The 15,714-nt window shown below is 35.9% G+C and overlaps 2 protein-coding genes across 3 annotated transcripts in view; both read left to right on the top strand.

Moving 5' to 3' along the window:
• LOC107678389 (DNA replication complex GINS protein SLD5-like) overlaps positions 1-5,752 on the top strand; it is a 6,774-nt gene extending 1,022 nt beyond the window's left edge. Inside the window, exons 2-7 of the mRNA XM_016473629.1 lie at positions 747-833; positions 1,185-1,298; positions 1,590-1,687; positions 1,906-1,994; positions 4,609-4,699; positions 5,058-5,752. Of these exons, the coding sequence (XP_016329115.1) occupies positions 747-833; positions 1,185-1,298; positions 1,590-1,687; positions 1,906-1,994; positions 4,609-4,699; positions 5,058-5,154 (576 nt within the window). The 3' untranslated portion in view covers positions 5,155-5,752. The remainder of the gene's footprint in view (positions 1-746; positions 834-1,184; positions 1,299-1,589; positions 1,688-1,905; positions 1,995-4,608; positions 4,700-5,057) is intronic.
• Positions 5,753-13,320: 7,568 nt separating this feature from the next.
• Positions 13,321-15,052, top strand: ppp1r3c2b (protein phosphatase 1 regulatory subunit 3C2, duplicate b). 2 transcript variants are annotated; one of them, XM_016473621.1, is made up of 3 exons: positions 13,321-13,395; positions 13,586-13,679; positions 14,046-15,052. In XM_016473621.1, exons 2-3 carry the CDS (start codon positions 13,657-13,659, stop codon positions 14,794-14,796), a joined length of 774 nt encoding a protein of 257 aa, XP_016329107.1. In that variant the 5' UTR covers positions 13,321-13,395; positions 13,586-13,656; the 3' UTR covers positions 14,797-15,052. The 2 variants fall into 2 exon arrangements, with proteins under 2 accessions (XP_016329107.1, XP_016329106.1); XM_016473620.1 differs by lacking the exon at positions 13,321-13,395 and adding an exon at positions 13,402-13,499.
• Positions 15,053-15,714: the final 662 nt, after the last annotated feature.

The following is a 15,714-nucleotide window of genomic DNA, read 5'->3' as shown; positions in this document are numbered from 1 at the left end:
TTATCAAAGAATCCTGAAAAAAAGTATAACAGGTTCCAAAAAACTGTAATAAATCAGCATATTATAATGATTTCTGACGGATCATGTGATACTGAAGACTGGAGTAATGATGTTGAAAATTCAGCTTTGATGACAGGAATAAATTACATTTTAAAATATATTCAACTAGAAATTTGAAATTGTAAAACTATTTCACAATATTACTGTGTTTACTGTGTTTTTGAGCACACAAATGCGAGCCTTGGAGAGCAGAAGAGACTTCGTTAAAAATTCATTGAAAAATCATAAGGTTTCCAAACTTTTGCAAGTACTGTATCAAAACAGTATTTTATATTAGAGCTGCCTCTTTGTCAGCACTGCTTACTGTTCATTCTCAGTCGATTATACGAGGTGCATCCTGTGATGAATTTTAAACAGTATTGAATGAGTTCACTTGTATGCTGGACACTTGTTAGATGAAGAATCTGAAGAATGTAGAATGTAATGGAAGAAATTCATACGTAGACTCATTTGTGTAAAAGAAAAAGTATGTGAAGAAGTACAAAACTAATTAGAAGCATTTAAATGTTTTTAATGAGAAACAGAAACTCAGTCAAATGTATGTTTTTAAGCTCAAACTTTTGCTAAAAAATGATTAGTATATAAAACGTGAAAATAAATGCATGCATTAGATACAGTCTGTAATATGAGTCTTATTGCACATGCTTTCAAGAACAGTGTTTTTGAACGTGTCTCTTGTGTTTCAGGCTTGGCTCAATGAGAAGTTTTCTCCAGAACTGTTGGAGAACAAGTCGGAGTTGGTGGAGTGTGTGATGGAGCAGCTCACGCACATGGTATGTTTATTTATATATTTATGAATTTATTTATTTTTACAAATCCTGACGTGCACCTCCAGCATTTTTATTTAAAGAACAGATCAGACAAACATATGCAAATGGTAAACGTATGTAATTCAAAAATTCAGCTGTGTGGGGTCAGTATTAGGTTCTCAAGTTAAAATAAGAAACATGAAAACATTTTAGCAGCATGTGTAAAAAATGATTATGCAAGAATTTAAAAATGTAGAATTTTAATTGTAGAATTTTGAAAATGTTTCAAATGGTTAAATGTTATTTAAAATACTTCTGGATGAAATATAGCATTACATTTCGTTATCAATGAGTCATTTCTGTTTGTGTACGCAGGAGGAAAATCTGCAGCGGGTGAGGAAAGGTGATGTGAAGGCCAGTGTGCATCGCATGGAGATCGATCGCATCCGCTTTGTTCTGAGCAGCTATCTGCGCTCAAGACTCCAGAAGGTATCCTGAACATGACTCCACAGTCATTCAGCTGTTGCTTTTATTCAGAGTGACTTAAACTACACATATTACACAGACAGTTCCCTCTGGAGTAACCTGAAGGATATGTGTCTTTCTCACAGACACAGTTTAGACCAGTCTGAAACTATCTAGCTGTCCTTATAGATGGTTTCAAGATGTTTTTTTGCTCTAGAAATGATCTTCAGCATCCTTTGTGCTTTGAGTTGAAGCAAAGGTAAATTGCACTGTAGGTACTTGTTTATGCATACATGGTTGTTGTCTCGTCTGCAGATAGAGAGGTTTTTCCCTCATGTTTTGGAGAAAGAAAAGTCACGTGCTGATGGAGATCCTTCATTTCTCTCTCCTGAAGAGTTTGCCTTCGCTAAAGAGTGAGTTCATTCTGAATCCTTTCTACTGTCTGTATCAGCCGATAGGCAGACGGTGTGGTAAAGTGCAAACAGAGCCAGAACATTCTTTTCATTTCTGTGAGAATGACTGTTTTGGGCTGAATGTCGAGTGGTATTTGGTATTGTCTGTTAGTCATCTAATTCACATAATTCACAAAGTGATGTGTGGGGTCTCTAAATGTTATATGTTGTGTGTTTAGGTATCTGGCCAACACAGAGATGTATCTCCGAAATGTGGCTCTGAAACACATGCCCCCAAACCTGCAGAGCATTGACATGCTGAAGGCTGGTGAGAAACGTTTTATTGTTTTAAATGGATATTTGAAGAATCATAGACAGTTCACCAACATTACTTATTTCTTTTTTTTTAATAATATTTATTAGTGTATTTTTCAGTTATATTTTGAGATTTACTAGCCAGAAATACTAGAAGTCACACACACACACACTAGTGCTGTGTGCAAAATATCGATACGACGATGTATCGTCACAGAGATTTGACGATACGAGCATCGATACAGCTGGCCCTGTATCGATTCTGTTTCACACAAATGCTGGCACAGACGTGCATGTTCGGCTAGAGTCGCTTTGAACTCGTGCATCATCGGAAGTGGAGCTGCGCAGAAAGTCCTGCCGCGTGCACCTAAGCGAACTTGCGGACGCGTCGAGTAAAGTCAGCCTTGTGTGTGTGAGATACAGTGAAGACAGCGCGTTAGTTTAGAACTCTGTAGACCGCGCTTAATTTGAATACAAGAACAATGTTTAAAATTGAGCAGAAAAGTGCGAGGTTTCTAAAAAATAATGAATAGAGAATAATATATAGGCTATAACTAGGTTTAATCTGGCCGCAGAGGAACACAACTGGGTTGCCTGATATAAAGAGACGTAATCCCCAAAACAGAGCTTTACACTTGCGCAATATGGAAATATCTGCCAAGTGTGTAACTTATCTTTGTCAACCTGGCAACCGTGTGCACACGTGCTCTCTCCACTGTGGATAAACGCGCTTGCTTTCTGAAAACAGCGGTTAGCTTGCAGTTTAGCGATCTCCACTTCAATATTCTATTCTCAGAAAAGTGTAACTCATCAAGTGGTCATTTATGAGAGAGAGAGAGAGAGAGAGAGAGAGAGAGCGAGAGAGGCTGTGTATGTATGAATTACCACCGATTTGCCACGTTTCTTTATTAACAGTAAAGCTGTGGCTTTAATTCCTTTAGAAACAATGATGTTACCAGCTCCTTGTTGAGACACACACACACACACACATATATATATATATATATATATATATATATATAATTTTAATAATACCATAATCTTAATTTGGATAAAGGGAATTTACAGTAAATTTACATTTTACAGTGAACACTCAGAAATAAAGGTACAAAAGCTCTCTTTGGGGCGGTAACTTTAAGGTACTGTGGACCCTGTAGTGGTAAATAAGGTACAAATGTGTACTGCATTTATATAAAAAATAGATCAGAAAAGCATATAGACTACTGGTCAAAAGTTTGTGGTCAGTAAGTTTGTTTGTTTTAACAGTAAAGAATTGAGCAAGGATGAGCAAGGATGCATTAAATTAATTAAAAGTGACTATAAGGACTAAATTGGTAAATTGCTACCAAATATTTCTGTTTCAAACGAATGCTGTTCTTTTCAACTGTCTATTCATCACTGTAAAAAATGATTGTGATTTTAACAGTAAAAGACTGTAAAAATGCTACAGTAAAAACCTGTACAGTCCAGTAGATGGCGAAACACTACTTGCCTATAGACTGAACTCATAATACGCATGTGCAAATCACCATTTTCACAAATTAGCATTTTTGTACACTGTAAAAAATTATTGTGATTTTAACAGTAAAAGACTGTAAAAATGCTACAGTAAAAACCTGTTAATTGGTCATCAGTAACTTTCCATACTATATACGGTGAATAACTGTAATTACATTTAATGTGATTTCACAGTAAAATACTGTTAAAATTACGGTTTTTGGAAGTGAAAAAGAAAAAGTCATTGTATAATTTACAGTGAAAAACCATAAATTGACTCCCAGAATTCCCTGCATGACACATCATATTTTTTGCTTTTTTTTCATTGAAATAACTATGTTTCTTCTTAGTTACAATGGTTCAAAACAGATATTAATACTTCAATATGCTGGTTTATTAACATTACATCAGTTAATGAAATACGTTTTTTATTGTGAATTTAAGTTAAATCTGTAAAACCTAAAATACTGCTACCATATTTTTAACGGTGAAATTCTGGTAACCACAGCTGCCGGTATTTTACCGTAAATGTCTCAGATTTTTTTTACAGTGATCATAGAATCCTGAAAGAAATTGATCAATTTCCACAAAAATATTAAGCAGCACAAGTGTTTTTAGCATGGATAATAATTAAAAAAATGTTTCTTGAGCAGCAAATCAGCATATTAGAATGATTTCTGAAGATCATGTGACACTGAAGACTGGAGTAATGATGCTGAAAATTCAGCTTTGCATCACAGGAATAAATTACATTTTACAATATATTACAATAGAAAACAATTTAAATTGTAATACTATTTCACAATAGTATTGTTTTTACTGTATTTTAAAAAATAAATACAGCCGTGGTGAGCATAAGAGAGTTTCAAAAATGTTAAAACATCTTGCCAACCCCAAACCTTTGAATAGTAGTGCACATTTAAGTAGGGCACTAGACCTAAATGGAATGCTGTAATCACCGATTTCACTATTAGTTAATAGCAGGAGCTGTATTTGTAATCTTGGTTATTTAATTATTTTATTTTTTGACCAATGTTGCAGCCCTGAATATCCAGATGTTTTGAACCAGATGGTGGTTTTATCTGGTGGCAGTGATTGATTAATTGGTGGATGTGTGTGTTTGTGTGAAGTTCCTGAGCCGGGTCTGGACTCGTTTGTGTTCCTGAGAGTGAAAGAGAGGCAGGAGAATATCCTGGTGGAGCCTGAGACGGATGAGCAGAGGTAAGAACACCATCATTTTCATTCAGCAGTCACACAAAGTTTGGGAATCAGTCCAATGAAAATCCCATACTGGCTGATCACTAATCTGGTTACCGTCTAGTTAGGATGTGTTGTCAGAGGGCAGTGGGCAGGAGAGAGCAAAGAGGCTCTCTGGTTTTTAGAACAGAGCTCGCTGCCTCATAACCAAACACAAAAATGAATTAAAATTAATAAAATGCCATTGATTTTCTTATCAAAATTCACAGTGTCCTATAGGGGACAGCATTTCTTTTCATTTTAATGAGCTGGCTGAGATGATAAAGCAATATGAGTTCATAAACTGTATTTATTTGGACATCTTTGCGTTTGTCTCTCTCAGGGAGTACGTTGTGGACTTGGACGAAGGTTCACAGCACCTGATGCGTTACCGTACTATAGCGCCTCTAGTGGCCAGCGGTGCAGTGCAACTTATTTAAACCTGCAGAGCCTCAGGAACAGAATGAAGACACCCTTACATACTAGATGGCCAACTGTGAACATCAGTATCCCAGCACCATTACAGATCCTGCTTGGACCCTGAGCATGTCTGCATCTTTGAATCTAGAAGCATTTATATTTTAAAATGGCTCATTCTCATCATGAAACTGACATAAAAGCAGTATGGATTGTTATTGTTGACTAATCAATAAGAACAAACAATCTTCAGTGTATTCTGATTATCTGGATTGTCTTGGGTTATTGCAATCTCCCTGCAATATTTCATCACAAATTGACAGCTCAGTTATTGCAGTCTGATCAGAAACTAGTGAACCTGACACTCTTGCTCTGAAACGGAAGCTGTGGTTTTCTCTGTAAATGGGAAGTTGTTGGTTTGGATGTATGCGGTCGTTTAAATGGTCATTGGGGTTTTGCTGGTGTGTTAGAATAAAATTGTATTATTTATGTTTCTATATTGGTCCACCATGTTTTTTGTGTTGTTTGCTGCATGCTGTTTTGTAGTATATTATAGCTAGCTGCTAAAATTATCTGACTTACATGTTAAACTCTTTAAGTTTGTCATTGTCAACAGGATTTATGGCATAATGTCAGTTACCACTTAAAATAATTTTTTTCCTCAGTTTCCGAAAAACACATTTATAGTGACATACTTGAATGTAAACAGGGTCAGATATCTTGTATTTTATTATAGGAGTTTTTCAGAAAAAAAAAACAGTTTTTGTGTATTTAAATAAAGCAATAAGCCCCAAGAAGCCGTGGTTTACAGTGAATTTATAACTGCTAAGGGGCGTTGTTGCGTCGTGCCTAAAACCCCCTTAGCTGTTATAAATTCACTGTAAACCACGGCTTCACGGGGCTTATTGCTTTTATAAAACGGTTATTCCATATACATAGTAAGGATTCACAGAATAAAACGGCAAATAAAGTGTAATGATATTAATAAAAACAGTATTCTTCCACCAAACAATGTAGTTCCTCAGAAACAGCTGTGTTTCCAACAAAGTGGTTGCCGAGCAACACACAGAAGTAAACAAAGGTGTATGTTTGTAGAGTAATTTACAACAGCTTCGAACACGGCTCAACCAATCAGAATCAAGGACCGGAACTATCCGTTTTATAATCAAAATTCTATCATTCTATTCTAAGTGCCTTTTATAAGTGTTTTAAAATGCACTTTAAAAGTTAAATTTCATGATGACTAAAGCAGTATTTGTAATATTGTCTAATTGAAAAAAATTATTAATAATTACTATTAATAAAGCCTAGCCTACTATATCATGTTTGATACATCAATTTCTGTGGTGTCTAAATTACCAACATATGATCAAAACTGCAGAAAAACCTGTTGTACACAATCTATTACATGCCTTATGTCGTATGAATAATAGTTCATATTTTAAAGGCCTGTTAGTATAATTGTAAAAAATCCCCCTTTAGGTTGTGATTCACGTCTTTTACAAAATATACATAAGAATAACTTTTATATTATTATTAGTAAGGTGAACACTTACTGAACTTTGATTTACTTGATTATAAATCCTTTTGTTTTTTTGAAAAATAATATTAAAATGTATATATTAAATATGATGCCGTCAGGCTTTCGAGGAAAATGTATTTGTTCTCTCTATCTTGTATCTCTCAATCATCATTGTATTGTATTGCATTATGTTTTGATTCCACAACTAAAACTACAGAAATGTTAAAATAAAACTAAGCATTTAATTAATTGTACTAGGGCTGTGCAATTAATCGCATACGATTGTCATGCGCATCTCGTCAGTAAAGCCGGTTCCGTGATTAGTAGTAAATCTCCATCACCTGCTTTCAGATGGAGCGGCATTCGCTACACAGAGCCGTAATTCACTGATAATTAGGCAATATCGCGTTCATAATCGCAGATGAATCGCATTCGATTATAAACGCGATATCGCCTAGCTTGTCAGTGAATTAAGGCTCTGTGTAGTGAATGCCGCTCCATCTGAAAGCAGGTGATGGAGATTTACTACTAATCACGGAACCGGCTTTACTGATGAGATGCGCATGACAATTGCATGCGATTAATTGCACAGCCCTAAATTGTACTAAGACATATTATTGAGTCATATAGAGTGACAACTGATATTTATATGCTTTTTTTTTTGTAAGTATCCTGTAAGATACCCTTACAAAAGCTATCAGAATATTTTACTTTTTGGTCATATAAATAATATCTACACCAAATTGCATATTTTTGCTCAGTTTGGGCCCCCCTATAAGTATGAATTTCCTAATGAGTTCCATATTCTCGTATATCATTATATGGGCCATAAAAGCCTGATCTATCAAATATAATACGAAACATAAAACATATATGCAACTTGATCCTTTTTTAGATTTTTATATACTTTGTCAAAAGTTTCAATAAACCGTTCCATTTTGAAAAAATACAGATTTTTTTTTAGCCATTTCTTCATATATCAGGTGTTACAGGGTTAAAATGCCCCAATTTTAGTGGGTCCAATATTACGAGTTAAAATTATTTGTTCAGTATTATTATTTAAATCAACAAGTGGCAATTCTCATGAAACCACACTTTGCTCTAATGTTTGAGGTAAATAAAAGCCACTATGCCCTGCGTTCACCTTGTGACCTGACTCTGCAGATAACATTGCCTGATCTCACTCTTTCACCTCTCTTATAACAGCCTGAGAAATACACCTATTGCTCCATATCCTGTGCTGACACTTTTCACCACTCCTCCAGTGTTGTGTATGTGATCATTCCTCAGCGTTTACGTGAATTATACACCTGTGGTTATGTGGTGGCTTGACTTGCTGAAACCTCTGCCAACAGGCTTGAACCAGCATTAGAAGTATTTTTTTTATTGTAGTTCCAGTGTTGTGAAATGTGTGATTCGCTTGAAACCTGATACACAGATGGGAATCTCATCTAGAATCATGATTCACATCAAGATTAACCTCTGAATCATGGAAATGTGGCCAGCTAACTACTGAAACGTGTAAACTGACAGTTTATGAAGAATCATGCGGTCAATGCCCGTAATAACTGGTTGTTACTGGTAAAGAGTAACACAGTGAGTAAAACTGCAGACACATTAGCGATGTTTCAGCACAATTTCGCAGAGAAAAAACGGTCTATTGTCAATAGAGTAGAAATGTATGAAGCACAGCTCACACAAAAGTCACAAACAAGCCGATTTCTGTTGGTCAGCATGATGAATTCAAGCGGCCAACTTGAACATGAGTGAATGTTTCTTCCTGACTTTAAACTCCCAAAATTAAAACTGACTGGATTTTGCTTGCGAAATTGTGTTGAGAAGCAGTAAATGTGAATGCATCTTAAAGGGATAGTTCACCTAAAAATAAAAAATTGCTGTTAATTTACTCATCCTCAGGCCATCCAAGATTCAGATGATTTTTCTTCAGCACACTGTAAAAAATGATTGTGATTTTAACAGTAAATGACTGTAAAATGCTACAGTAAAAACCTGTTAACTGGTTAACAGTAAGTTTCCATACTATATTCGGTGAATAAATGTAATTACATTTAATGTGATTTCACAGTAAAATACTGTTAAAAATACGTTTTTTGGAAGTGAAAAAGAAAAAGTCATTGCATAATTTACAGTGAAAAACCGTAAATTGACACTCCCAGAATTCCCTGGAAGACCCTTCAAATTTTATGTTTTTTTGTCGAAATAACATGTTTCTTCTTAGTTTTTCTTATCAGTTGTGTACACTAGGGTGTAATCTTACAATCTTGTAATCTAATGTTGTTAAATTAATGTTTATTGAATTATTTCAGTATCATGTGTCACCATTATGGTGTTTAGTGTTTGTGTGAATGACACTGTGCACCTTCTATATATAATTATTGCCCTCCTCAGCTCGTGGAAAAGCTTTTTTTGATGAGCTTTGGTTCATCATGTGACTTTCTCATCACCACCAGTTTTTGGTGGTTATCAGTGCATTACAATGGTTCAAAACAGATATTAGTACTTCAATATGCTGGTTTATTAACATTACATCAGTTAATGAAATACGGTATTTTATTGTGAATTTAAGTTAAGTCTGTAAAACCTAAAATGTTGCTACCATGTTTTTTATGGTGAAGTTCTGGCAACCACAGCTGCTGGTATTTTACCGTAAATCACAGTTTTTTTACAGTGCAGAACAGCAAAGAAGTTTTTAGCTGAAACTGTGGACCTTACTGATTCATAAAATGCAAGTCAAATGCTACTGAGTCAAAAAAACTAATCAGGCAACACAAAATTAATCCTAATTGCTCCTGACAATATATTGAGGTCTTATGAAGCGAAGCGATCAGTCTGTGCAAGAACTGAACATTACATTTACAACATGCTACCTGTAATCCTGAGCCTCAGGCAAACGGGAAAAGCTGATTCTTTACTGCAAACTGGTTCTTTCAGACAGCTCGTTTCAATGAACCGGTTGAAATTCACCAGTGTGTTTATGTAATCACACAATGATACATATACGCAATTATATTATTAAAACACATAATGATGTGAAATGCAGATGAGTTACATGTCTAAAGCATATTATGTGAATAAACTCTTTTTACATAAACAATGAGGAACCATAAAAAGTTGAATTCTGCCTCTTCGCTCAAGTGCTCGGTTCACGTATGTGCATATCACTGGCTCATCGGTCTTTGGTCCGGGTCTGAACTGTTTCCTCAGTTCAGTGACTGTTGGAGGAATGATTAGCTCGTGAGACATCACTGCTTGCCTGAGGTTATGGATTAATAAGGTTGTAAATAATGTTCAGTTTCTTGCACAGACTGATCGGTTTGCTTCATAAGACCTCCATATATCGCCAGGAGCCATAGACATTAATTTTGTGTTGCAAGATACGCTTTTTAAACTTTTTTTTTGTCGGTCGCTACTGACCTGCATTTCATGAATCACCAAGGACCACAGTTTCAGCTAAAATATTTAAAAATAAATTCTGTTCTACAGAAGAAAAAAGTCACCTACATCTTGGATGGCCTGAGGTTGAGTAAAATAAGAGCAAATTCCTATTTTTGGGTGAACTATCCCTATAAGTCACAATATAGATACAATTTGTTTTGTCATGCAGGAGGAAACAAATATCTTTATCACTGCATAAATATAAATATCATATTATAATACATTTTTCACCCAAAAATTGTTGTCATCATTTACTCACCCTCGTGTCTTTCCAAACCTGTATCATTTACTTCTGTGGAACACAAAGATATTTTGAAGAATGTTTCAATGGCTTTTGTCCATACAATTTAAGTAATAACAATATTTGCCAATTTATTATTAAATGTCCTTTGAGGGCATTAAGCTTTCACGCATTTAAATTCTGTCATTGTTTACAGTCATTCCAAATCTGTATAAAAATGTGAAAATATAATGAAAGTCAATGGGGTCCAGAACAAGATAACACTGGACCCCACTGACTTTCATTTTATTGAAGAAAAAAAAAACACACCTTTCATAGAGGTTTGGAACAACATCTAAATGATGACAAAATGTACATTTTTGGGTGAACTATCCCTTCAAAGGACATTTAATAATAAATTGATAAGAATTGCTGTTATATTTTTATCAGCTACTTTTTGTCAGACACCCAGAGTTCACTGACGTCAATTAACATAATTCTTGGTAATGTGGGTTTTTTGTAAACTCGACGCTAGCTTATTGGCCTCTGTCACAGCTTCCGATTTCACAGTGACTTCCTTTAACCCTAGAGTGACAGGAAGCCCACACCGTCCATCATCAGTTCTGGTAGAAATTATACAGAACTGTTCATCTGTTTTCGTAAACTATAGGTCAGAATCCAGCTATTGGCTAATGCATTGTGCAAATACTGGAATGAATAGTGAAGTCTTTTGTTATGAGGCACAGGGAGTGCACACATTGCCCAATAATCAGGAAACAAACGAGACATCTGTAAACTTGCATTACAGACATATAAAACATTGCTTTGCTCTTCCAAAATTATCATGGAAAGTTTGCTAGCTAACTAAATGCAGTTATAAAATGAGATTCTGTGCTTCAGTTTCAAGTTCAAAAGTGAATCATTGCAATAATGAGTATTATAATGGTGTTACTGATGATGCTAAATGATATCCATTATGAGTTAATATGAGCACATTTCAGGTCTGGTGATGATTTAGAGGTTCTTGAGTCTCGCTGATGGTTTTGTGGGGTTTTAACCTAACCATGAGACAAAAAAGGCTTTGGAAACACTGATCTCAGATATTTTATCTTTCTCTGACACCCACAGATCTGCTTGAAGTCATCGCAGCAGGAAGCAGGCGACAGAGGCAGCGTTTCAAAGAGCTGCACAGCAGTGCATTTCTGCCAAATTCATTATTATGCATTTCCAGCCTAAAAAAACAACAACTCAGACATGTCACATCCAGAGTTGTATCTCATTTTAACTCTGTAATGTTTTAGTTTGATGCTTTCCCCAAAAATACCCCAAGAATCTACATGTCTGATCACATCAATGTGATTATACACTGCAACATACTATATTTATGACTCTTCCGTGTTAAATATTGCAATGTTTAGGCCCAGATCTGCTTCTTTAGTATACATTCGATAAATATAAAATTGGGTTTTATGGGCATTTTTTGCCCTGTCAACAAAACTTCTTTAAAATTAAGTATTCATATTGGAGTGTAAGTGCTAGCTCATCTAGTCGCATTTATTTGGCCATAAATGGTATATTCATTACCATTACCAAGTTATTTTTACTTATAACTAGAATTAGTTAAGCAAACCGTCATTGAGTCAGTTTGGCATTTCTGTTTTTGAGGCACTGATTGGCAAGGGTTCAAACCACATTCATGTGCGCTACGTGCCTAACTGCAGGTCTGATATGGCAGCTATGGTAATTTTCTCTCTTGCTCCGTCTCTCTTTGTAAAAGAAGCTCAAGCATGAAGAATGAAAGCCTAATGAGGTTAAAAATCATGCTCACTGGGTTGCTTTATGGGTAGATGGCCTCGAGGAGTTTTCATGCATTTCCTCATTGTCCTAAGGCATAGTTATGCGTTAATTTCACTGTTACATAAATCACATCAAATAGAAATATCATCACTGTTTTTCCAGATTTGTTGGAAATGGTGAAAATTGCACATTTGTGACCCTGGAGCACAAAACCAGTCTTAAGTCGCTTAGGATATTAAGTAAAGATCATGTTCCATGAAAATATTTTGTAAATTTCCTACCGTAAATATATAAAAACTTCATTTTTGATTAGTAATATGCATTGCTAAGGACTTCATTTGGACAACTTTAAAGGCGATTTTCTCAGTATTTAGATTTTTCTCAGATTCCAGATTTTCAAATAGTTGTATCTCGGCCAAATATTGTGCAATCCTAACAAATCATACATCAATAGAAAGCATATTTATTCAGCTTTCAGATGATGTATACATCTCAATTTTAAAAAATTTACCCTTGTGACTGGTTTTGTGCTCCAGGGTCACATTTTTATATTTCAGGAAGCTCTTTTTTTTGTAAATAAATAAATAATCAATGAATTTTTCATCTCAGTGTTCCAGGTTGCTACCATTATTTGTTCAGATTTTTTTTTTCTTGCTCATTTGTCAGATATTCCCTGTAAGAGTAATTTACTTGCTAAATAAACTTCACTTTATCCCTTTAGGCTATAAATGAAATTTCAAACAGTGAAGGTTTGCTGTATAATATGCTGAAACTGCTTTAAAGTCTACACAGTGTTTAAAGATGCAGTTTTTTACTTGCATTAGTTGAGAGCGCATGGCGTATTTATACCTTTAAAAATTCATTTGTCACTCTGAAGCACTATTTGAGTAACCTGCAGAAAAAATAAATAAATATATAAATTAAGAAATAATAATAATAATAATTTAAATTAATAATGTAAAACTTAAAGAAAAAATACACAAGACCTTCGATATAGCTGTTTTCCCTAAACATTGAATGATAACCTAAAATCCTAATGATTTTTTTTTTTAATTCATGTTCCTGATATTTGTCGAGCATCCATAGATATTTGCACTAGGCTTTAGTCTCCTACTCTTTAGCCCACAGATCAGGTCATAAATAGTTGGTTAAGTCCTATCAGGTCTTTGCAAATCTCATTGGCTTGAGTTTGGAGGAGGGATCAAGCTACTATAAAAGACGAAGTGACGCAAGACTTCACACAATGCTTCCTGAAGCTCAGCTGAGCAGGTAGACCAAGACATCTCTAACTTGTGTCCTTCAGTACAAAAAAAAAAAAAGATAATGTTTTTAAGGATTTCATAGGATAATCCAATGATCAAAATGAAAGCACAGTAAGATTTTTTTTCTCATGTTTTATTCAAAGATGACTGATTTACTAACTTGAAATTGTTAAAACCACTTATGTCTGTTTTTACAGCATCAGCATTTAAAGTGTGTTACCACTTTGGGAGGAAAGGAAATAATTCTGAAGGACCATTTCACTACTATATGCTGAAGATGACTTGTGCAAAGTAAGTCTGAATTATTATTGTCTGAATAAGATAAACTACTAAAGCCAGGGTTTCCACAGTCACAAAAAAACCTGAAAATACTGGTGGAATTTCAAAAGTGTGGTTTCCAGGCCTCGATAAGCCATGAAAAGTGATTTTAAAAAATGCTATTGATAAGTCATGGGAATTTCTGCAATCAATATTTCTAGTAAACCTCAGATCTAAAATGGTTCTTCAACTAGAAGTCACTGTTTGTGAGTGCGTGCAAACACGGCTGAAAACACAAGTTCATTGGTCAAAAAGTGTGGGGACCCTGTAAAATTAGACTATAAAGTTAAAAAAAAAAAGCATGCAAGTCATCATTTTGTCCTATTTCTGCACCTCCAGTGTGATGTCGAGGTTTGCCCCGCCAGTCTCCGTGAGGTCTGTGGACGTGGGCGTGGGGTTCAGGTGCAGAGGATCACCAAACATCAACCACCTGCTCAGCGTGTCTTCACCCAAACCCCTGCGGCCCTGCATCGCCCATCAGCCGGTGCTCGAGTACCGACACTCCCCTTCGACAGGCCTCATCACAGCCAAAAGCAGCCGCAGGGAAAAACGCGTCGCCTTCGCGGACGCTAAAGGACTTTCGCTCATCACGGTGCGCCTGTTCTCCGAGAAACAGGACAAGATCCCGCGTGAACCGCTGAAAACACCACGGCTGAAGAAGCTGGGCTGCGCTAAAGAGACCGTTAATAATGCTTCGAGGTTGAGGCTTGGGTTCGAGCAGCCTTGTAGAGATTTCCAGGCGTTCAGAAGTCTGCTTCAGGATCACATGGTTGTGTTGGAGAGCTGTCACGTCACCAGGTGCTCCATCCTCGGCACCGTGCGCGTCAAGAACGTCTGCTTTGAGAAAGCGGTACAAATCCGTATAACTTTCGACACCTGGCGCAGTCATCAGGACGTGCCGTGTACTTACCTGGATCAGAGTTACGGGGAACCTGGAACCGACGTGTTTGAGTTTAACATCCGCGTCCCTGAGCGGTTAGACCCGCGGGAGCGCATCGAGTTCTGCGTCTCTTACTTTCCGGATGCGTTCAGTGCTGCTCAATGGGACAGTAATAATGGCAACAACTACTGCATTCATGTGTGTGAATGAATGTGCCGTTTTCTAATGCCAGCAGGTTTACACTGCGTCTGAACAAACCCGAAACTACAAACTTTGCACGTTGTCACCTGCTCGCTGACCCGTTTAGCACTGACTAAAATGCTGTCCCAAGATCACAGAGTGCTTCTCTGAGCACTCAAATGTATCTTGTATATTTTTTAATTTATTTGGCAAATCCTCAAATGTGTATAAATATCTCACATATACTGTGGAAATGTTTATTAAACCTTGCATGCTGTGGAAAATATTTTTGACATTGTATCAAGTAAATGTGATTTTATATTTTATATTTCTAAAATGGAATTATTTTAGGAATGTGCCATTTATTTTGTGAGACTGAGTACTTGAACGTGTTTATAAAACGCTTTCATACTGTGGTTAATTTAATAAAGGTTTTATAGAAAATGTTATTAAATAAAATAAAGATGACTGAAATTGCTTCAACTGTTTGGTCATTTTCTCTTGCCTCTATCTATTGCTGTTTTCTATCAAAGAAGGTTTCTGTGGTAAAGGACAACCTAAGATTGCCAGGTTTCTATGCTTTTACATCAGTTATGCTTTGAGATATACTTTATTCTATTTGTGGTATTCAGTTGGGTGACAAATGTTACTAGCTAAAACGATTTCAAATGCGGCACAAACTAGGATCAAGGAAGTTCATTCAAATTCCAGGATGTTTTTGTCTTGGACACTAAGCATAATCCATTTAAATCTATTAATTCCCAGGATTGGTACCTGACATAGAGCTTTGGACTGACGTGAGAACCCTTGATTGGAAACTGAATGTGTCATTTATGTAGTGTGAGAGGTTGTTTATCTGAGAATTATGGTTTTTATTCATGTATTAGGATTGTGACATTGCATTTTAAGTGGAAAACTAAACCCAACTGAGATCTGCCAGGGTGTAGC

Source organism: Sinocyclocheilus anshuiensis, unplaced genomic scaffold, assembly GCF_001515605.1.
Source record: "Sinocyclocheilus anshuiensis isolate Anshui unplaced genomic scaffold, SAMN03320099.WGS_v1.1 scaffold112, whole genome shotgun sequence".
In the NCBI taxonomy this organism is placed as follows: Eukaryota; Metazoa; Chordata; class Actinopteri; order Cypriniformes; family Cyprinidae; genus Sinocyclocheilus; species Sinocyclocheilus anshuiensis.
The sequence above is the reverse complement of the archived record's forward strand: the minus strand, read 5'-3'. Positions and strand labels throughout refer to the sequence as shown.